The following is a 25186-nucleotide window of genomic DNA, read 5'->3' as shown; positions in this document are numbered from 1 at the left end:
AAACCTGGTTGAAAAAGGTCGAGACCCCATGTTAAGCTGTACCAATGGACTGAATCATAATGCCACAGGTAATAAACTATTCTGCTGAAACGGAAAAAAAAGAGATAGGAAGAGCAGAAAGCTGAACCGGGCCAGTCTCCCTTACATCGTGCTTGCAATGTGTTCACTGTGTTAATCAAATTGTGGAGGCCAGAGGATAATGTGTCTTTGGTTAAACATTCTCTACCTGTCAGCAATTTAGATTTCAAAAAAGTTCAAATCAATTATCCTTTTAGACCTTGTCATTTGTAGTCCTCCTCAGTTTCTCAGTTTTTTTTTTTTTTTTTTTTTTTGAATATCACTTAGAATTTTAAACACATTATGTAATGGATTCACAATGTCATCTCTGGAACATCAAACAATTCTTAAAACTGCGATCTTTTCATCAATGAAGAATAGAGAGGCTCTTGTAAGTTTCTGAAAGGTTCTGAGTTGCTTAACAATGAGGGTTCTTTTTACAAGATCAAGTGACTGATGTATTGCTGGAGTCAGTTCATGATAAAATGAAAATAAAATAATTTTCAATTCATTAAACTGACATCAGATATTAACATGTCCAAGGTCACACTGAAAACTTAAAGACTCTGTTCTCAGTACAAATGAAGAAGTAAACACAAGCACACAAACAGAGCCTTTGAAAGCCAGGAGCTTTCAGTGGCTCAATTTGGATTTGATTCAGAGTTTCTGCCATTCAACGCCTGATGTGTGTCCCTTTTTGAAGAGAGTGCAGGTTGTGAAAAAACCTCCCCAACAATCAAGAAAGCAACCTGAAATGTTATCAAAAAAGGTCCACCAATCATAACAAGCTTACAAAGATGAATCACAACCCACAGGCTGAGTGTCTTGATGTACCACATTTATATTGGCCTTTGTGTAAGCCTGTCAATGCCAATGCTGAGAAAACGAAAACAGCAGGAGAGCTCCAACCTATCTCTGATGCAATTCCAATTAAGGTGGCATCGCTCCCATTCCCAAACAATTAAAGTGTCGCTGTGGGTTTTCAATATGATATGATATTCATTACTCCTGTGTGAGGCCTAGGTAGATGTCCAGAGAAAATACAATGTCCTTCTTGGAAAAGAAGCACAGCTGCTTGCTGCTAGACACTGAAGATTTATTCTCTGTATGAATCACATTGTGTGAATGTGACATGAGCTAAATATAGTCTTTAGCTCTTCTCCTCCACACTCACCCTTATTTGCATGCAATCATTTGTTTGATTTGTATCAGCGTGCAGAATCTGGACAGGAGCGATCCTGTGGGCTCTTGAGAATGAGCCAGAACAAATAATGGTCTGTTGCACAGGGTGAAACAAAGATAGGGAGGACTTATCTTGCAGCGAGGAGCCCGAAAAAACACAGCTTCAAGTGACTCTGTGTAACCAGAGCCAAGGCCCCCCTCACCCAGACTCATCCACAATTTATACATTCACGTGTCCATCTGTACCTCCCAAATGCCTCCACACACCACCATCACCATCACCCCACAACCCCTTCTCCTCTCTCTCCCTGCCAGATATCGAGTGCAAATACTGTGTCCTGACAAAGTCATCACTACTTATTTAGAGAAATAGATATCTGGAGTCATGCCCTGCCTGGACAGATTCCCCCTCTCAGCTTGGGAGAAGCAAAAACTTCCCAAACAGTAAATGCTCTGCCAGCATTAATTAGATTGCTCTGGATGCAGTGAAGAAGCGTGGGAGAATGGTCATGATAGCACACTCTGCTCAATTGTATTCGCCACATTAAGAAACCAAATCCATGGGTCACCAGATTGTTGATGTACTCTGAAATGGATGCATTTTAAGTTCCCCATTACTGACACTTGATATGAATTCGAACTTCCTGAAAAAATGTATAAGAAGAGAGACATAATGGCAGAGTTTAGCAGTAGGATGTTGGGGAAAGTGGGACAAGAAAGGTGAAGGCAAACAGGGAAACACTGGGGTATCAGGCTGATTAGACACAATGTCATTACTCTGATCAAAGCACACAGAAATCCCCATAGCCCATCTCACTTTAACATGATTAGTGTCATCCCTTATTTGACAAGCCTGCCAGGGAGGTAGAACCAACTGGGGGCGGGAACACTCAGCCACTAATTATTCTTGCTGGATCCGCAGGCCTTCACTATTATTTTTTAGTGGATACCAGTTTGTTTTTGCTTTGGTGACATGTTGTACTGTACAGTATGTGACATTCATGGTGCTGGAATAAGGTCATATGTGCTAAGTACTCAATGAACTGCTTGTCCTGTTTGCAAGGTTGGTTACCAGAACTTATGAGTAAGCAGGAATGTACTGCTAAGTAAATTCACTCTTGAAATTTTAATTCCTTTCATAATGAAAATTTGGACTCTTAAATGAAAGACCTCCTAGATGTCATTTAAGACTTCCTTACAGATATTATTCATCATAAAGGAGCCAAAGTCCTTGGGTCTCTACTGGCAGACATATTGACATGCAATAAGTGTACCAAATTTTATTCAGAATATCAAATGTGACTGCCTCCTAATACAAAAATGCAATTATAAGTCAATCAAGAGGTGCATTGTCATTGTTTAGTGAGCAACGCTCCATCTCAGTTAATATCTAACAGTTTCCTTCCCTAAGATTCAGATCCAACTTTTTTTTCTTTTAGAGGCAAAATTACTGCCATGAAAAGACTACTTGGACTCAAGTCGGGCATGTCACAAAAATGTGGACTTGAAATTTAACTTGAACTTGACTTACTTTAGACTTGACTCCCTGAAGATTTGACTTTTTTTTTCTATAAACTTATATAGTATCAAGTTTTGACCTGGTAAATTATTTTATTTATTTTATTATTAGGCCTATTAATTAAAGGGACTAGGTCTAAGATATGTGTAAAACACAATGACATGTCATTTTAATGGTCAGTATTCAGAGACCTGCAAGACTTGGATCTTGACGTACAATTTAGGTTGAAGACTTGCCCTCAAGGACTGTGAGACTCGACTTGAACATGTCTTGAATGACATGAGACTTGACTCAGTATTGATTTAATAATTTTCAGCTCTTTGCTGTATGCCTTGCTGCCATGCTTTTAAAATGAATGAACTTTATCACTACAGATAACTGCTGAAGCAATTGTTAATGGCTTATTGTGCACAAACACATGTGGGTGTAAAGGAATTGAAACCTTTTAATGCAACACTTCAGTCTAGCATTCTTTACTTTACCGGACGCATTCTCTACCAGTGTAACATACCTCATGTGGAAAAGCTACCTTTATTCCTCCAAATGGTGTGAGAGGCCAAGGTCAGGTGCATTTAAGTCATCTGTAATAGTATGCGGTCTAAAAGAAGTCGAAGTGACCTACACCCCTCCAAAACTGATATCACAGTGCCCCTAAATGCCATCTCCTTTTCCCCATCTGAGTGAGCATCCAGTCTTCTTTAGAATAGCACCACACAAGCAATTAAGTCTGAGACACTGTGCCGTACTCTTTGTCTTGGAGGGCCTATACTTAATTTAGCCACCTTTTAGGTCAAAAGAGGATTGCCTGATAAATTGTCCACCATCTCCGAAAAGGACGGGGAACAAAAATTGAAATTTAAAGATTAATAGCAGATTCTTTGCATAATTTTTTCCCTCTGAATTCTCCCCTCTTTCTTGATCGAGCTAAATTCCCATAAATGCAGGGATTATGATGTGATAGTCTGGCAGCACAATTTGCCCCACTCATCATAAAACACTCTGCAGCAGTTACCTACCACTAGTCTTTATACTGTATTAATTCACAGTTTCCTGGTGACATTTTACAGAGAAAAATTGTGCATGTTCCAGTCTCAGCCTTGAGATACATTTTTTATTCCTTTTTTAATGAATGAAGCAGAATGTAGGAAGGGCATTTAAATGGTCATGGCAATTGTGTTAAAAGCTGAAATTATCAGCAACTGTAAAATATGCATTATTTTCCTTTGTCAATGGTTTTAGTTATTTGGCATTCAACTGAGTATGTGGGTGTGTGTATAATGTGCATGCATGCATGCATATGTGTGTGTGTGTGTGTGTGTGTGTGTGAGTGTTATCATCGGTAGGTGTCATATATGGTGTAGATGCTGCTACTTATACCCCTGAGAACTGCTGTATGTTTTGTATTGTGAAGCCCTATGCCACTGGTCCATGATCTTGAGAATGTACTCTACTGCACCTCCAATATTTGTGTCCTCCTTTGTGTTAAAATGTGTGTGTGTGTAAGAAACACAGTACTTACCCAGAGGTAGCCTTGAGGTAAGGAGGTGCTCGCTGCAGAGAAACCCAACAATGCACAGTGAACAGGATTGTGGAGGGCAGCTTCAAGCTACAAGAAACAAAATGAATACTGATTTAATATCTATCTTGGTTCAATACTGCGACCTTATTTTTTAATTCTTTTGATATAGTCTCAAAAAATACTTTCTAGTCGAATTATGCCATCTACAAGAACTTTGTCATTTTACATGGGGGCTGATGGCCTTCCACCCACATTATCAGCTGTAAATGTAAGCGTATGAAAACGCTAGTTTCTTTTTCAACATCTTTTGTTCACATATTTTCACAGAATATCCAAAATAACTGTGGACTCTTAAGATTTTATCTCATTTGCTGTGAGCCTACAACAAATTCCTGTTTTGACAGACATGCAAAACACTGCATCTAAAATAGCAGTTTTATACGCTGAGTGCAAAAAATAATTGCTATAAACAAGTGACAGACTTATGCCACAATGTTCATATTTGTATAACCTGCAGGGGTTAGATTTTATGCCCTGGCCTACAAATCTGATTCTTCAGATGTAAGAAAACATGTTTGTTTGGTACAGACCCCAACAAAAGTCACATCATCATGATTTTAATAGTTTTTTTCAGTGAAAATGAAAATTGTGATGCAAAAATTATTATTCCCACTAATCGTGAATCATATTGCAATCATAATATCTGTCAAAATAATTGCAATATCATTTTTTTACCAGGTCATGCAGCCCTAGAGCAAAACAATAGGGTATTAGCCTATCTGCCCTTTTAGCTTTCTCTACACACTTCTTATATTTATATCATTAGATTTATTTTCGTGCCTAGTTTTGGTGTTACCTTTAGTTCTACTAGTAGTTCTACTTTTAGTAACCATGCTGTCAGCTCTCAAGGGTCTGGAAGATTGAAGTCTTGAATCAAGGCAGTTGTCTGACTATTTATTATCACTAAAACAGAGCCAACATTTTACTAAAAGGGAAAATAAATCTATATTCCTTAGACATATAGCAGATTTGTTTGCCTGAAACGGATTGATGGTGGTTGACATTTACAGCATAGAGCCTGTGGCTGATGCATCAAACCCCCCGTGGTGAAAGCTGCTCTTCTAACCAGCAGTCCGTCTGGTAGGAAATGATTATTATTTTGGTGTATGACCACTAAGGGTGGGCCCTCTGACAGACGGAACAGCTAATTGTGTGTTGTTGCGGTGGTGGGGGGTGGGAGTGAGTGAGTTGGTGGGTTTGAGAAGGGGAGGAAGGACTAAAGAGAGGGTCAGCGATGAGCACTGCACATCTTTGCCTGTCGTCCTCCACGGCGGCAAGCATCAATCACAGGTAATTTATAGCCTCCCTTGGCCAGGACCCTCCCCCTTTTCTCTCTTGTTGTGTGTGTTTGTAAACACTAAACAAAAAACAGGATACTGGCCAGATCGCTGCTCTCCCCATCTGCACTGCAAGGCTACTCCTCTACTCCCCCCGTGTCTGTCTCCATCTATTCAAATTCACTACGCAGATGCATGCCTCGCCCTCTCTATCAATCTCTCAGTCCCACTTTCCCATTTCTCTTTCCCATCTTTCACTCTTTTTTTATACTTGCTTTTTCCTCCGTCTCTGTCTTTTTTCACCCTCTCCCTGTCTGCTAGCGCTCCGTCAAGTGCAGTGAAATGTTTTTTGATAGGTAATTAAGTAGCAGCCATAATAGGTGTCCATATGGAAGCCCTGTGGTTAAGAGAGAGAGAGTGGCGGTGGACCAGAGGGACTGGAGCTCTATAACGGATGGTGCTGGTAGATCAATGGTGGTTGGATTTTATCAGTTACCTGAGAATGGCAAGCATCGTAGGCCAATCTTCCCAGGCCTAGATTGCTTTGTATGTTAGCACTCTCCAGAGTCAGTCTGGCAATACTTGTGGGGTCTATCCACTCTATCACAACTGTCCCATCACAGCTTCATAAGGTATTCAAAGGCAGGAATGTGCACTTGAATAATTCAGATAAAGAGCTGATGTGTAAATGAAGAGGTGCATTCCTTAATGAGATATCAGTCATTCGAAAAACTCTATCATGCTTAAAAATTTAAACAGCACTTCTGTATAGGATATTTATTTAAATCCACACAATCATGCAATAACTAGCATGAGACATATTTTCAATTTGGAATGAAACTCTACGACTGTTACATGAAGCAACATTTTATATGAGACAGGGAGTACACAAGGATACCAAGGCGAGAATAGATTGTGTTCCCATTAAAGTGCAGACAGTATGATCAATACAGTAAACCACTGGTCCACTTATTGAACTTCTTTAAAAAGCCAATGGAAAGAGCCTGGGTGAGCATAACAACAAAGCCTGTGAGATCATTTCCACCTGTGAATGTGCAAATTATATTGACAAGCACAAAGCACATGTGGGTCTTCAGCAATGACCATATCAGTGGTGATCCCAATGCTAATAAGGTATCAGTGAGGCACCATATAAAAGTCAATGACATCCGAGCTTTCTCGAAGTCAGCCATCAGTCTTGTTTATAGCACAGTCTGTGTGTATCTGCAGAGCTGTAGGTATGAAGTCAAGAGGCTGAAGCTATTCCCAGGTGTGAAGGCATGATGAGAGAGGAAGGTGAGACTGTAAGCTGGCTGAGGGAGGTTTGATGGAAGGACTTTGGGGAGTGGGAGAGGAAAAGGGAGGAAACAGGCAGGTGAGCTAATTAAAGCAAGATTTGTTGATGTGATAAGAGGGCGGCCTCCCAGCTGCTGGTTACCAATGACCCAATGGTCGACAGAGAGTCTGCCCCACCCATTACCCCAAGAGGGCGCCAGCCCATATGCTGGTTCCAGGTGGTAATGGTTAGCAGAGGAGCATCCATTGCTTTTCTGGAAGATACATTTAAAATGTGTGCAATTAAAGCCATTCCTGCAAGACATAATGGATTGGACCCTTTATTGTGAACATTTTTTGCCTAGTTACATTCCTGCTCTTGGCTCTGTATGTCAACAAATGTAAGTAGTGGTGGTTATTGGTAGTGGTCTAAAATGACAGGGTAGGGTTTTAATGATTCATGCTCTTGGCTGTTAGACTGTCAGAGCAGTGTCCCCTTGGTAAGGATGACTTCCCCAAATCCAATTAATGTTGTTTTACTTCTCAAGGCTACTCAGGTGCACTGTTTTTCCTTACAGCAATATTCCTCTGTAAGCACTGTGAAATCTGCTCTCAGATATATGGGGGATTTACCTCACATCAGATTTGTGACAACTGCTATCGAAAAAGGGTCCATGCATCATATCCACCATGGGCCCATAATGTTATCAATGACAAGACTCACTGCAGCCAGCATTGCATTGTTTGGCCTCCACCATGCTTATGTAATGGATTCTCTTTATTGGAAAGAGTGCTCTATAGTCACTCATGAAAAACTGCATTAAGTGGAACTCCTGAGCACACATTTTTAGACTGTTCAAAAGAAAAAATGAATTTGCAAATACGATGTATTGCACTGTTTAGCCTGCTGAAAATCAAATAACAATTATTATCTCCATAAATGGCATGCGTACAGAGAACTAGGTGCTGTATATTAGACCCAGGGAAAGAAAATATGGCTGTATATTTTTTTTATTCCATAGTCACAGTGCCTTCCGCCAATTCCACATACCAACAATCTTTTACACGCACTAACAAGCACTAATAGAAAACTTCCACTGTTTATTAACTGGTAATTGACTGGTGCTGGCGCTCCCTCCCCACTGCAACCCCACTGCCTAAGGCTACAGGCAGGACGGCTGCAGAGTGAATTGCCAGTCAACCTGAAATTACTTACATCCAGAGTACTACAGGTAATGCACACTAAACAAGCTACTAACATGAGAGATTTTCCAAAGTTGCTGCTTGGGTTATCAAAAAGGCAAGCTCTGATGGAGAGTCGCAATTCTTCATTGCTAAAATATAAAAGGATGCTGAGTTTGTTAACCATGTTTAGCCTTGATTTGACCTTTTGTGTCAACATAAATAGGTTGTGTGTGTAGGACCTTCCTACTTTCCTTCTTTGATGTCATCCATTTTTTTCCCCATGAGCTAGAAATTCTAACCAAAGAGATAAGCAAACAAAAAAATAAAATAAAAAAACGGACATTTATACTGTGAATAAAAGCAATAAAGGATGTGGGAAATTTTGTCAAGAAAAATCAGTGCAACAGTAAAAAAAAGGACCTTAATTGTAGAATAAACTATGCTTCAATGACACACCTACGTATTTGCTTTCATTCTTCAACAATTTAATTTAACCTGTCAGCAGATGGAAAAAGGGTCAAAATGCCATCTCACCCATATCACTGACAGATGTAGTGTTGCATAAAGGTAATTTCTGACATCAAAAACAAAGCATTTAATAGTGGGGTTTATTTTTTAGCAAAAACATGCTGTGACAGCAACATTTTTGTTCCACTGTGGGGATGTTTGAGGGCACAATACAATGTATACATTTTACACTTGAACAAATAGGGCACTCAAATAAATGGTGCACATTTGGTAGCAAATAGGGAGTGATGTTGGACACAATGATTATTTGACTTTTTTACCTGTGACCTATACAGTGTTTTCTTTTACCCTAAAGAAGTATGAAAATTCTATTTTTTTAGCTAAAAAAGGAAAAGAAAAATAGATCCTGATCAGAACTCAAAGGCATTATACAGATTTTAGCATGTAGTATGATTTTTCAAGTAACCTGGCACTCAAGATCCCAATAATATTTGTTCTTAAGGTGGTTACATGGTTAACGTTTGAGTCAAAAAAAATTATAAAAGCAGTTGCAAGAACAATACTTTCCACTCATGTGGAAAGAGATGTTTTATTTGAAAGAGAACTTATTCTAATTATAATTAGAACTATTCTAATTATCTAATAATTCCCCCTGCTCTTTCATTCGTTTCTATCTGCGGGATGTCTCTAATTTTTCTATGAATCACTTTATATGGAGTGATTGTTATTTGGGGGGCTTTAACTGTGCGCTCTCCCTCATGCCTCTGGGCGCATGGAGAGCTGTTTTCTCTCCTACTCTGCTCTATGCTGGACTGTTACAGTGCGTAACCACCATGTCCGTTTCTTACAGCAGCAGGTTTTATGTTGTTTTACAGTTTCATTCCCTCATGGTGAATATCAGGTATTGTACTGTCTCTGTGTCACCTGTGCACCTATGATGTAATGTGATGCGGTATTGCTTCACCTGGCTACTATCGCTCCTGCCATGATCACAGGAAAGTCTGGGCGTGACACCCCTTATAAATGCGCTTCAGTTACCACCAACTCTCAGAAGACGCTAATAATTTCCCTCTAACTGCGTGTGGCTATTAGCGCTGGTGTGTGAATTGGACTTTGCAATCATTTGCATAGAAAGGGGCCAATTTTGCACCAAATGAATGCTTATTACCTAATTTACATACCTGAAAACAGCACCGGAGCACCAAGATGCAATTTGCCTGGCAGCGCAGTTAGGGGTGCAGTTCACCCTTTGTGGGTGCTTTGAGAATTACAGTTTCTTTTTGTCTTATTTATGCAGGTTTAGTGGCTGCAAAAGCTGCACAATCCTTTTGTGAATTCGCCCCTCAGTTGCCAATTTAGTAGGTACACCTAGCTAAAACTAAAACTAATGCAATCTAATGCAACAGTCCTGCAATAAGTCCTACAGTACCGTCTCTAGCGAAACTTCAGTCAGGAAGACTGTACTTCGGCTTAGTTAATTCTCATACCATCCTGCCATTCACTCCTCTCACGCATGCTCATTCATATTTCCTGCTGTCATTATCTGGGGCTGTCAAAACGGGATATCAGCTGTTCCACCAGCTGGTCTCATCTATGCAATAGCACTGTGACACACCTTCATTGTCACCCTATCATCTTACTACCATCAGTTTAAATATGATTCTCTCTCTGCCTTCAGTTCGTTCATGCAACTATTGTGCGCCCCTCAACCTCCCCATCACCACCCAGTCTTCGCAGATCAATCAGCTCATCATTCCATCAACCTCAGCCATCAGCCTCAGCAGAGACATCAGCCACCACTACCACCAGTGTCTGGACTCCATGGGGAGATTTATTCTGCCACGGCTCAGGGCAGACGCCTTCCATCACCAAAATCTCCCCGCTGACTCTAAGCGGCAAAGATTCTGTCAAGTTTAACATCTCACATCATTTGTTTCAATAAACACTATATTTCATTCTCTTGTCTCTCCTGATTGAAACAGTTTTAGAGAGGTGTTGATTCAACTGTATGGTCATTTTTAAGGCTGCAGTTTGTGGTGCTGTTGTATTGTGTTACACTAATAGGTGCTACTATTATTTTGTCCACCCCATTTATATCAATGAGGGTAGGCTAGATAACAGAAATACCTCTCTGTATAATGCAATACAGTTCAACAGCACCACAAACTGCAGCTTCCAAAATGATCATACATCTGGCAACTGAGTGTATATACAGTGTACAGTATGCTACATAAGCCCTTATACACACACTGTTTGTGGACATGAACACTCTCATGACACAACCATACGGGGACAGCTAAATGTTGTTTGCTCATAATCTGTTTTTCAATACATCATATTCTCTAATGAACCTAATACAAAAGGACAACAGGATCAAAGTTAAAACTTGCTGTTCATGTTATGATTTCATGAGCTGGATGTCACCCTGTGATTTAAATTCCACCAGCATCTACAAGTGGAGATCAAAGGGCCAACCACCTGCTGTGCTTGCAGGCCTGCGTTACGTTCAGAATATTCAAAGTCATTTGAAGACAATAAGATTAAACCATCTGCACGAGAGGGCTCAGTAGACAGTCTGATTTTTAACTCTTGATAGGCCTGTATTAGGTCCTTTGGAGGTGGTTAGGACTTGCGGCAAAACCATATGGCTATCAGCTTATTATTAAAACCGGCTCAGGACATTTCCCTCAATTTAATAACCACTGTCTGTACAGTAACGATTCCCTGTCTCCCCTGGCTATGCCACAGATCATATCAGCAATAAGTGGAATGAAGTTGGAGAGTGGTTTAGCATATCGCTGCTCAGAGCCACAGCCTGACATTGGTAGGACATCACAAACTCATATTCATGACTCGACTGAAATTTTCTTCCTCGTGTCCTTCACCGCTCCTAGCTGAATGATTGCAACACAGCCAACAAATGTGATGCAAATTCGCTGTGTCGCTATGCCCCCTCTTCACACACACACATATACACACACAGATCCACACACCCACACCGCTGACTCCTGCGGCCATGGCAGTTCCAACTCTGGATGAAAGCAGTGTACTGCCCCTGCATTAATGGGTTCAAAAGAGGACTACAGGCCAAAACTTCTCTGTGTAGTCAATCACTTCCTCCATCTTCCTTTCCCTTTTTCCAGAGACAGAAGCCATCCACACAGTTCCCAGACACGTTTTGGATGAGCGATCTTTACCCACCTCAAAGACAGAAACACAACTGTTTGTCAACATGGGGTCCTAGATGAAACCCTGGGCACTTGAGTGAACAAGGCTTTCTATAATCCTTAATATCAGATGGCAGGAAACACAGAACAAAGGGAGCTCTGGTGCCAGCTCAGTCCTAGCCATGTGGTGGTTGCAGCAACTTTTGCCAAGGAAGCTCTGCACATCAAGGAACACCTCCCGAATTTGAATCTGCCCCTTACAATTCTTGGATCCTAATTCTATGGTGGCCTGTTTGGCATAACATCAGACAAACACAAATCACAACTGGTTCACAAATACTAATCTGGTTGTTCAACTACCACACTTTAGGTCCATTGATCAACCCAAGAGTTGGCATTTCATGACAGCACTGAAAAAGCAAAGATCAAGTCAACACATTAGTTTCAACATCACAACAGCAATTAAAATGAGTGAAAACACTTTTTAAATCACATAAAAGTTCACATTTGTTCCTACTTAAAAGAGAGCTGAAGGTAAAACCAACCTGTCCTTAAATCTTAACACTGGCCAACAACAATAAATTAAGCAGCATTCAGAGTGGTAGTTATCCATGTCTTGAAAGCAATGGCAGGAAGACTAATTAGCAGAGCGGAGAATAAGGAGAGAACATATCACTGCAACAGACAGGATTGGTTTGGCACAATAGGAAATCAAAGAGGAGAGAGGGCTTTCTTCCCTTTCCTTTTGAATTGATGCAGTTTTTGCCTATCGTCCTCTCCACATTGATGTATAATCACAGAGGAAGAATGTGACTGAATTAGCACATTTAGCAGATCTGCAGGATTTCCCTTCTGGGTACATAATTTGTTCCTGCATGCTATCTTGACAAGTACAGAGTGAGCAGAAACCCAGGGCCAGAGAAGGAGGACTCTACTCTGAGGCATTGCTAGAGTGTGTATGATTCCCTGTAATTAGTATGTTAACTGTCACAGCAACAGATCAGGCCCTTCGCAAATGACCTCACTGTCAAGCGGTGGGTGTGTCTACTCTGTTCATATATATACATAGGCACTGCACTGCCATCTATTGGCAAGGAGAGTAATGAATGGAAAAGGAAATACATAGTACGGATGCCACGCTTATATGTGCCGTGGCACACAACAGTGTGAGCAGCGTAACGCATGTAACTACTATGTAATTAACCATGTAAGTTATAATAAGAAAACTGGACTTACATCGAGTAAATTAATCTCTTAAGTACACCCAGGTGAAAACCAGACTCGGCCGTTACAAAACCACCTTGATCCTGTCATTACAGCAGCAAATTAAAATCCCAAATCCTTTTCACCATCTCTGTTCCAGCTGTTTAGTAAATTAATTAAAAGCTTAGGTACACAGGATGCAATGATGACATGACATATTAGCATGCTGATGCTAACACAGCCTCTTGGGTATTTGCACTATTTATTTCAATACACCTCTATTAATTTCAATGCACACACTGTAGCAACTTTGCCTACTCTAGCAAAGGAGGGAGAAAAGGCTATATTGTTGGCCATTGTGGCAGTCATTCATACTATAACTCCTCTATGCTCTCATGTTGTAGTAACATCATCTACAATAAAAAAACTTCTTTCATTCTTCACATTTATTTCACATGTGCTTATGAATGTGGTTCTTGCATTTTTGTTTGCTGATTACATAGGACTTACATTTTTCAAAGGGAGATGGCACAGCCGGCAGTTGCTGCTTTCAGCTTGAAAATACCATCTAACCCATAGACTGTATAAAAGAAGTGAACGTAGCCTCCGGGTCTGTAAAGTGAAACCAATGCGCATGAAACCAAGTCCCATTCTTTCTAATGGCCAGCCGGGCAGTTTGATTGTATAGACGTCTATGAGAAAATGACCCTACTTTTCACTGGATTTATTACCTAAGTAAACATTTTCCTAATGAGTTTATGGTCTCAATCACTAGTTTCAAGCCAACTTGTATACAGCAGGATTTTCATTTTGTAAATTATGGTCCCATTTAGAGTAAAATCTTGCTTTAGGGTGTGGCTACCTTGTGATTGACAAGTCGCTACCACGATGACCTGTCAATCAGGACAGCTGTGAACTTGTTTTTGGATGTTGTTTTCGTGTTTTTATCTTAGAACTTTGACCCTTTCACAGTGTGTTTGTATGTATGTGTTCAGCATTCGTTTGTACTAAAAAGACACCCTAAGTTTTTTTCCGGTAAGTACATTTTGTTTTAAGCCTGTTTTTCGCTAGCCAAAATTAGCATCCCAATTAATATCAGAGTCAATGTGAACTACGGATGCACCTTGCTAACCAAGCTAGCTAGCTAGTGCTAGCCTTAGCTGGTAACTTGTTTCCCTTGCTCCTCTCCAGCTCCACCCTCTCGTCCAAATATGGTCACTTCTGGCTCCAAAAAACAAAGATGGCGACGTCCAAAATGCCAAACTTGAGGTTTCTAAACAGTAGTCCGCAAACCAATGGATGATGTAACAGTGGCTACGTTCACTTATTTTATACAGTCTATGATCTAACCATTACTTCAGTTCAATAAACTTGACTGCTTTTGCTGCTTAGCCCTGGCAGAGTAGAGATCCAGATCTACAAAGAAGAAAGCCTGACCTCTGTACACTCCTGGTACATTAGCCAAGATGTTGGAAACTGTCACAACTCCCTCAGAGTTGTTCTCTGCAAATGTTGTTCTCTGCAAATGCCAAAGTTTGACTTCTGCCCTGACCTCAGCGAGAGGTCCTCTTTGATCGGGAGTGTTAAGCAGTCTGAGGTTGTGTGCTGTCACTGCCCCCTCTATTTGTGACAGTGACAAGTTTGGTGTGTCTGGAGTTGGGTTTTGCTGAGCCGAGCCACGCTGACCAGAAGGGCCAAGCTGCATCAGCTCCAGCGACAGGTCTGCTGTGATCCAGCTTCACACTGAGAAATTAGATTGACACTTCCTCCTGCATTCTCATATTCTGCATGCCAAAAGCTTGTCTGCCCCCTTTGAACTTTAGAGGATGAGCAGCAGTAGTCTGTTTTTGTGGAGAGAACTGTGATACATATTAACAAACCTTTTAAGTCTAAGAAGCGCTCCATTAATTTACAACTAGATTTGAGGTGAGTTATTTTTCACTGAGTGCACTGGCGGCCGTGGCTTAGTGGTAGAGCAGGTTGTCCACCAATCGGAAGGTCGGCGGTTCGATCGAAGTGTTCTTGGGCAAGACACTGAACCCAAGGGCTGTCCCTTCGCTGTGTGAGTGTGTGTGAATGATTAATTAGTCTCTTTGTACTAATGGGCAGTTCTGCCATATGTGTGTGAATGGGGTGACACACTACATATATGCGATATGTAGTGTGTACTAGAAAGGCGCTATGTACCGTCGATTTACCATTTCAACAAACAGTTCATTAAATAAAAATTGATCAGGAGATATGTTATAATGAATTCCATAGTAAACACACCTCTGCAGAGTAAAGCTTGAACAGTTTTACAGAACATGGCAATGTGTTAGTTTATATGAATTTAATATTGTAGACAGAATCTGTTGATTTTGGTAGTAGATGCCACATTAGGTTCTGCCTCTTGTCCTGAAGACATCAGCATGATGCTTGATATTTGGTGAGCATCTATTGCTATAAAATGTAGTCTCCAAAACCCAAAATGCCAACCATGCAATGGCAATCAAACATCATGCAGAAACTTGTCTTCTATTTATAAACAATTATTACTTTGTGGGTTTAAGTCGAAGGGAAGTAGAAAACACATTTGTCCCCTACATTATGAAGCTGATGGGTAGCCACTGATGGCACACTGGCAAAAGATTTGAGCATCATTTGTGGAAATGATGATGAAGCCAAAACAGTCAAATAGAGAAATAGAGCATAGCACAGTCAACATTGTTGGTCATCATCATGAGTCATTTGACCCCGATAGTCACAAAAAAAGCCTGCATACTGTAGATTATTCTAAATTTCTAATAAGCAATACACAAGAAAAAAGAAAACTGATCTTGATTAGAATCAGGTCTGAGAGAGAACGGTGTGCTCTCTCCTAACAGTCTCAAGCACATGCGCGTACCACTGTTTGTGTTTTTCTGTTTGCCAGAAGGATATTACTGCAGAGTTAGAAAGGGAGCTGCTGTGGATCTGTGGTTAGAACAAGCTTTTAATCCATGCTGTGGCATCTATTCTAGACAAATCAGAGAGGTGGCTGATATCTGCTATTCTGAAAAGTAGCAAACGACCTTCAAGAAAAACAAAGGAAGAAGCATTGCATAAGGTGTCAACTTAGAAAATTATAATAAAAAACAGGCTAGGGGGGGGAGAGGAAATAAATCATCAGAAAGGGATTGCATCAGGGAAAGGCCACCTTTTTACACTGTTCTCCTTTTTAATCCATACTTCATAATATAGTATATGCTACACAAACACACACACACACACAACCTTCACCATTGAGCCCTTTCCTTCATCTTGGCTGAAAGCGCTTTGAGTCTTTATGTTTGAATATCAGTCATTCCCCAGATGTAATTGCTGTTGCCAGGGATGCTGCTCAACAAATTAATTTTCTGTACATACAGTCATGTGGCTAGCTGAATGCACAGTGCTGCTCTCTTATCACTCCATCAGTAGGGAAGATGGATGACACAGCGAATGACAGGGACATGCACAACATGACCCCAAAAGCATCAGCTAGTCCAGTAAACAAGCACAGACCTCAGTGGCGTGGTACAGTGTGATTTCACCAGATGACAAAGACAGAAATGACCTATAACGTGTTTAATGGATTTCAAGACCAAATCACACCCACTACAAAAACGAAAAACACACACAGAAGTACATAAATAAATAATAATGGTGATCTGTGTGATCTATGTAAACTAGTGGAGTGTTATTAGGGGTGAGATGTGGCCAGGCTTTGCGGTTTTCTGAGCTGAGACACAGAAGCTAATCCTCTCAGAAAAAGAGAAAGGAAGCTAACCCTGTTGCAGCCCAAACCCTTTTCCAGTTTGTCATTCCGCACTTCAAAGCATACATGATGAAATCCCCCAAGGTATTATAAGAGCTCTGGCATAGCAGCCATCCTCAACCCTGTCCTAGCCTAATGCCTCATAAACGGAGTCTGGAAACATGTCCCTTTACTATTTTGAAAGTCTTTGTAGCCTTGGATCTTTAAGAACCTTTTAGAGTTGCAGAGGAAGAGGTGCTTTCCTACTGGAGGAGATATGAGGCATTTGTGAATCATTATGTGGCCAAGGGATTCCTGTCCACTCACCATAAAATACTGCACATACAGTATGCACACGCACCTCTTGAGAATGCTTAGATCAGGACAGGAACCAGCTATTGATCTTCTTCAGAGCTTTGCTGAATGAGCGCTTATACAGAAATATAGTGCACAAGAAAATATATGTCCTAAATAGAGACTGGCACGTGATTTAAACCATTCAGTTCCCAATGCACTATGTGACGGCATCGAATGCCACTTGTTATACAGCTTGCTGAGCTGTCAGATTATTGGGTTTCATAAATACATCCATTATTGGTCTCCAGGCTTCAGACTAACATAGGCTGCTGGACAGAACTGGAAGACAGCTAAAAACTCTGTAAGGCTCATCCAGTCAAACAGGGAGATGATGTTGTTCAGTTTGGTTAGGTTCTAAATACTACATAAGCAAACAAATATCATTACAATCCATGTCAACAAAAGGCCTCTGATAAAGTTTTTAGTGCAAAAAGTAGATATTATTCCTAGATTTCGCTACTACTTCTGGGACAGTGAGCTGACATACAAAATGAAAGGCAAAGTCTTTTAGGTCTGCAGCTAACTATTATTTTCATTGTCGATTAATCATTTAGTCTATAAAATGTCAGAAAACAATGAAAAATGACCATCATAGATTACCAGAGCCCAAGGTGACATCTTCGAATTGCTTGTTTGTCCAACCTGTAGCTAGCCTGCCATTGCCAGACTAATTCCCAAATGCGTATTAGCTTGGAACCTCTCAGTTCATTTTCGATTTCCAAGGGGCATTATTAATGGGCGCAGACCAAAATGCCTCTGGACATAAATGGAAAGACCTACAACCCATCAGAGCAACGAAACGTGCTGAGCAACACATGCAAGCTGGGGCGGTGCTTGGTCCGTTTTCAAGCAGGAAAAAAATGGCGGCCTGGTCACAAACCTTCTCAAATTACAGCTAAACAGTACACTAAAATGTGTTTCTGAAAACATTTGAGGTGGGAAATAGGCAATGCAGTAACAGAATCTTGATTCATATTTGATCAGGACTGCCTAGTTTGACAGTTTGATCGGAGTTTCGTGAGCCTGGTGCCTTGCACTCGATTAACCAGTCAGAGCAGCGATACGTGTGACTTCAATCCTGGACCATTAACACTACTCTGGCAGTCATCGTATTACCTAAACGTCTGTGATTGGCCCGACCGAATCTAGGACGGGTGGAAATCTGTTTGAATGGGAGAGGGACCAGACGTACATGCCAGAGCAAATGAAACATGAGCTCGGTAGATTCATCTGGTTCCCAGGCTAACCTGTAGCCCAAAACCCCAAAGTATTCAATTTGCATTATATAAAGCAGTAAATACTATTGTAAAAAAACGATTAATCAATTATCAAATTGGTGGACAACATATTTGTTGTTGATTGATAAATCTGACTTTCAGCACTGGTTTATTTTGGCACAGTGCATCACATCAGTGCATTTAGGAACAAGGCTACAAATAATAGCAATGTCTAAGTGTGATTTCTTTATAAGATTTCAGTCAAAGATTCAGTCAAATTCTGAGCTGATATTTAATCTATTTATCTGTAATAATCAAAGGCATCAATCCAGTTAAGATCAACATCATGCACCAACATGCTACTTGAAAGAAAATGGTACTAATGGTTCCATTTAACAGCTGATTCTACTGTATAGAAATCTGGTTCAGCTGTTACCCTTTCTGCTATAGTATCTCCTATTAATCCCTTAACCAGACTACCTCACACTCTCCCTTTGGGCCAACTGCCAAACATGCTCTGTTTCATCTTTCAAAATGGCAGAGAGGGCACCGAAACGGAGCGTGCACTGACTCTTTAAACAATAAGGACCATCAGAATGTGGTTTGTCTATTAACCAAGATAGCACCTGATTCTGTGAGCTTGTGTGTGAGAGAGAGAGGAGGAAGAGAGAGAGGGAGAAAATGAAAGAGATAAATTGAGAGGACTCAGTCTGCCCCCACTGTTCTCACTCAGCAGACATGTGATAAGGTTTATCTCCAGTGCCTAACGAGTTCGTCCAGTACCCCTCTCCAGCTCCCACTGAGTGGACTGGGGTGCACAGAGCTGCACACAGCCAGCATTGGGTTGAGCTCCCTTAGGTGACCTGTGCGTGTTGTTCATGCTACGCTGCTTTAGAACTTTATTTTCTGTAGGAAATGGCTTCGGCCCCTTCGGCCACATCTCTTTTAATCTGGGATTTCTTTTTTTGCCTCCTTTTCTTCATCCTTTCTACTCACTGTAACTCAGACTGCCAAGAGAAGCTGCAAGAGCTGGAGAATGAGATGCTGCGGAGCTTTGGCACAGAGAGGCGTATGTGTCCCAGAGGCAGTGGCTGAGGCAAAGATGGAGACACAGAGAGGGAGAGGGGGCTGCTGCTGAGTTAAGCCCCTAATCACAGTCTGCTCTGCATGAAGGACTTAAAGTCACTCCATTTAATGCTACCTTCTCTTTAGTCAAAAAAGGGAAAGAAATACTACTGCTTACCTCTATCGCTTTCTGATACCCAGGCCCCCATTCCTATCACATAGCCATTCTTGTGATGCACAAAAGTGCACAGCTACAGTATATAGTCAAACAAATACAGAGAAATATGCAACTCAAGCACATACTGTACATAAAGGCAGGAAAACATACATGAACATATACTTGCACACACAGCAATGCAGGCATAAATGTTTCTCTTTCTAGAATCCCACATTAGCCTTAATAACATGAGCGACCATTACAACTCTTTACAGCAATGACTCATGTGAAAACACACATGCTCAATTTGATAGCTCTCAGAAAATAAAGCCACATGAAACAATTTCATGGTAAACCACGTTCGTGACTGACATGGCTGCCATGCCCTTCACTGGCGTGCTCAGGTGCTTCATTTGTTTGTGCCAGAAGTGGAGAATATGAGCAGATCCTCAGAGACTGCAGGGTCCCATTGGCTCAAAATATATTAATTGACTTGGCTCCACTTCCTGCCAGGTGTAACACACTTTTGCAGAATACTCCGGAACGTCTGCAAGATCTTTAGGGATATCCTCCCCCTACCGTGTCAAAGCTACACTTTCCGCACTTCCAGCTGCTGTTTCACCTCACCTTCCTCTCTCATCTGCATGGCTAGAAGACTATGGGTTGGCGTATAGGTCTTAATCTAATGTTGGAACATTGATTTATGCTTGGGTGTCCCACAGCCATTAAGATAATTGCATGATCACTTTATAACATCCTCCCCTGGTGGCCATGGTAATTTGGCTCCCCCCACCGCCCACCTTGCTCTGTAAGACCTGTAACCACATTATTGCAATAGAAAATGTGGTTGGAAATATCATCTTTCAGCCCCTACAAATTGATTTTATACCATTTCCACTGACTTCTAAAACCCTTTTAGTCTATCGCTCACCTGTGCTGACCATTTGATCTATTGGAGGCTTGTAGGTCTTAACAGCTTGTATTGATCGAAATTCTTCAGCCAGCATCTTGAGGGGATGCTCTCGTGTCACCTTGTAATTCCAATAGTCTAGGTATTTTTGAGTGAGATCATCACTGAGACAATGTATTTTTAGCTGTTAGGGCCAGGCAAGTGGGCTTTGATTCCCGTCAATGGGAAATGAAAATCTGTATTAAAATAAGAGATTCCACCACCACTATGAACTAATGGCTGCTTCAGAGGAGAAGTTAGTGTCAGTGAAAGTCAAACCGCTTTGACAGATTGATCCAAAGGTAGGCACTTGCTTCCTGAGTATGAACACTGCCAGTTCATAAACATTGAACACATCAAAATCCTTGCAGCTTGAGTACAAATGGCGAGCTCAGAAAGGTGCAGTGATTTGAATATTTAAACTGACAACAGGCTGATGATCCAGCTGAAAATGTCATCTATTTCATCGTTTCTACTTAAATACTTAATCACGTTATTATTAGTAATAGTATTAGTATTATTGTCGTGCATCCAATTAAATTACACTGATAACAGATAGATAGAGTTATATGCTAAGTGCTTCACTGGGGGGCATACTTTCATGTCATGAGTCAACATACAGTTTATTTATATATTTTTATATTTTTTATCTATTTTATCTTATTTATTTGCATTCAAAGTATTTCATTTGGTTTTGCATTTAATTTATTAATTAAGGTCATACTGTAACGTTTTTATACAAGCTGTGACCAGATAGGGCTGGGCAATATGACAATATGTACCCGGAAATGTTATAAATTTATAAACTATCAGAGGTTTTGTCATACCGTTTACACTGAGATAGCTACCCCTTCTTACAAATGAATCAGCAGGATTGCCTTTTGCTATAATTAATTAAATATATATTTATGTAATATATATTTTTATATATAAGTGGTTCCTCTATTGAATTTACAAAAAAATTACTGTATCATAAGATATATCAACATTACAATGTAAAATTACATACACTGTGATTGCTTAGAATTTATCCATATCGTCCACACAGAGGCCCAGGTATAGTCTTCCAGTGTTTACTGACATGTGGACTATATTAGCTGTGTTGCATTGATCTTCAATAGTGAATGAGTAGGCCGAATCCTCTAATGTCTACCTCCTTATTTCAGTAGTGTGAAAAGCAGTTACACTGACACTACTCTTTGTTTGGAAAAGTTTATGCTTTTTAAGTATTACACTGATTTTACACGGCATGCAAATATGGAAAGACAATGAAATTCAAATGTCTTCCTTTTAAAACATGTACTTACTGTATGAGAGTTAATCTGATTTAGATCTTTTGAAACTTCAGAACATATGGTAAACTTGTTCTCTTTTTATCTTTGTCTTGTAATGGTGGCAGCGTATTTACCTTTCTCTCTGGTGACTTGGTAGCAAAGACAGGCATGTGACAGGCAAGCAGAGGACACCAAAACGGGGCCATTGTCTTCCCTTCGTCCTCTCCACATAACCAGCCTGGTGAATTCTCCTCTCCTGAAATAGAAAAAAAAAGAAACTTTTATGATTTCTTCTCATAAAGGAGATACTAACTTAATGTTGTTGTAGTTAACTTGTTTTTTGTTGTACTTACTGACAGCATGCATCTCACCATCACTCAAAACTCAGGTATGTAATATGAATGGCGTTATTAGCATGTGAATGTTATAATCAGCAAGAGGCTTATTCAATGTGATAGGAGGTGAGGCCAGGTACTGCCAACACAGGGCCTCAACAGTGATTAAACCTTCACTTAATCAACAGTGAGAGTCAGTCCCAGCAGGAAAAATGCAACTGCTGGATTTGAGTTATAATAATGGATTTGCCTGGTGTATGCGCCATCTCAGCGCTCATAGCTCTGAGCTTTACAACAGGTGCACCTCTGACAAGCGCCGGACAGATCTGCCAAAGTACTCCCATTATGTAATTTTGTAATCATAAATTTCAATTTACAGAAACTAAATTGTGCATGAAATTTAACAGCTTGCTGAAATTTGCTTCCTGGATTGTTTGCATACGTTACCTTGGAATAACCTACAATTTATATCTGTAGTTTGCCTCCAAGGTATTATCACAGATACATTTGACTCAATTACAGTAGTAAATTAGAGTAGTAGTAGAGTTTGTTTGATAAGAGTATTGTTTGCTCACTCTTTCTGAGGCAAACAGGTAAGGGGTGCCAATTATGTGAGCTTGCACTGACAGACAGCACCAAGGTTGTACAACTGGTCACTTGTCGAGCCAAACTTCACAGATGTTTAGACTGACAAAACTAAAATTACCTTTTTTCATTATATACTCACCCTTATAAGAAATAAACATTTAGGTAATCTATTACTTTATCTAAAAATGTGTACCTTACTTTTCTAACAATTGCCACTGAAATTACTAACGTAAATGTGACATCACTCTTGACAGTTTGCAAACTGCAGAGCATCACAGTGGAGCAAAATCCTTGTCATAATTCAAAGCTACATCTGAATAAAAAACATGTTTATAACAAACAAAACATGTTTGCGCAGCGCAAAAAGTTACAAAAATGATCAAGGACAGAAATGAACAGCATGTGTTCTGTGTTGTGTCTTTCAATGACGTTCATCCTGTGTTTTTTTGCTGTTGGGTTTGTCAAATTTCCTTTTAAAATCTTTTGAGCACTACAAGAGTTTCATTCACCTCCACTGTATTCTCAACAATGGATTTATCAAACAACTGCAAATAAAACAGAAACTATCTGCATGGCGACACAACTCCAGGGTCAAGATATATTAAATAAAAAAGTGATTACACTTATAATGTCTGTATACTCTATTGTACAAGTTGTAATGTACAGATTTCATATTACTTTGTCCAACCCCTGCACTTTGAACATACTGACAATAGAGAGCAAATTACGTATGTTGATTTGTGTTTTTTTAAACCGTTCAACATTTTCACAATGCATTTTTTGAGGAGCCATTTAACCTGATGATGCTTTATGCCAAAGATACAAGGTATTGCACACTTTAAGTATAATTCATCCATTTTATGACTTCATCTCTTGCACAGCACGGACAAGGTTAGTGTGAATAATAGGCTAGACAATTTTAAGGTTTTAAATCATTCAGTCATTTATATTTACAGTCATCTCAAGTTGTGGAGTGTTCTTGTGTTCATTAATAATTCATTTTGTGTGTGTGGGGGTGGGGGTGGGGGGGTGCTGACTATCCCTCAGCGAGCCCCTGCCAGGATACCAGAGAGGTGTGAGGTCACTTATTAAAATACTTTAATTGAGGGCAGATTGCTGCAGGTGGGGCAGCAGGTCCAATGGTTTCCTTTACCCGAGAGTAATCATCAACTTTCTTCAGCTAATTATTAGATTAGCATAAATAATGTTCCGTTTGGGTATGCTGAAACACAGTAAGCTTCTCTTACTGAATCTACTTACCAATTTAAAAGACATTCTGATACACAGAGCGATAGAAAGACAGAAGGAGCGAGACTAGGATACATACAAAAGGACAGACAGAGAAAGTGGATGTGAGAGAACACAAATTAGCCTTAACCTTCAGTCTTTGCCATGTAGTAATGATGATGAATAACGGTGAACAAATGATAAGCACAGCCCTAAATTGAAAACGGCACCAAATAGGGACATGCGTGCCACTCACCCTAACACACTCCCTCACACACACGCATGCACACACACACACACACACACACACACACACACACACATAGTTACACTTCTTCATTTATGAATTAATGTCATCAGTTGGATCCCTAAACACAGGAAAACAAAACACTCAAGAGTTGTTGCTACACTGCATCCCCCCTCTATGGTCAGAAGGATTACTTTATCTGTGGGTACATCGATTTCACAGTAATTTATCAAAACAAAACAAAAATCTTTTTTTTAATTTGTTTGGCTAGTCATAAATTGTAGGAAATAACTATAAAAAACTTGATATTTATTACATTGAGCCACATACCTTAAAGTCACTACATGCAAAATACTACTTGCATACATCATTCTTTAATTTGATAGTGTAGTATAATGACTGTAGGAAATGAGATATCACTGAGAAAACTGTATTTCATATGTTTTGTTCCATGTGTTTATTGTGTGTTTCCCTTGATACAGTGCCATATGAATTCTGCCTCATGCTACATTTACATCATGTTAGATTTACCATAAATAGGACTTACCAACTACAAGAAAAAACAAACAAACAAAAAACCCATTCATGTCATCCTCATAATGGTAATTTCAAATAGGGGCAGAGAATACTGTGGCTACCAATATATACCACTTAGTGTCAAATTGCGGAAGTGTGTCAACACAGGAAGCAAAATGCAGCAAAGCCACTAAGGCCAGCAGTCAAATATATTAAAAATAAAAACCCTAAATTATGTTACTAGTAATGCAATGAACTGGTTATTTTGCATGTGAGTGTTACATTAAATGTAAAGGCTTGGGATATGGATTCCACATACAGCAGACTGTAAAACTTATTCCATATGATGAGGCCTTTTTCTGCCAAGGAATATGTGTGGTTAAAAGCAGTGATATCACACCCACACAAACAAAAGACAAAAGAGCTAGAGAAAATTAAATCAAAACTCATTGTGTGACATGTGGGGGGAAATGGTATTGCGTAAGCATGCCAAAGTAGATTCCCTGAAAACAGAACAGACCATATAGATAATAAATTCTCCACTTCTTCACACCCTCATGCAAAAACAGTCAGAAAACAGTCACA

General features: G+C 40.1%; 1 protein-coding gene across 5 annotated transcripts in view; it reads right to left on the bottom strand.

Annotated features, from left to right (window-relative positions):
• The window catches only part of arhgef10la (Rho guanine nucleotide exchange factor (GEF) 10-like a), a 112586-nt gene that overhangs the window by 22744 nt on the left and 64656 nt on the right, over positions 1 to 25186 (bottom strand). For all 5 annotated transcript variants that reach the window (XM_044181984.1, XM_044182001.1, XM_044182011.1 and 2 more), the window contains 2 exons: positions 21823 to 21944; positions 4278 to 4364 (listed from right to left, as the gene is read on the bottom strand). In XM_044181984.1, the coding sequence (XP_044037919.1) occupies positions 4278 to 4364; positions 21823 to 21944 (209 nt within the window). The remainder of the gene's footprint in view (positions 1 to 4277; positions 4365 to 21822; positions 21945 to 25186) is intronic.

The sequence above is a fragment of the Siniperca chuatsi genome, linkage group LG2, assembly GCF_020085105.1.
Source record: "Siniperca chuatsi isolate FFG_IHB_CAS linkage group LG2, ASM2008510v1, whole genome shotgun sequence".
Lineage (NCBI taxonomy): Eukaryota > Metazoa > Chordata > Actinopteri > Centrarchiformes > Sinipercidae > Siniperca > Siniperca chuatsi.
This window is presented reverse-complemented; position numbering and strand designations above follow the sequence as displayed.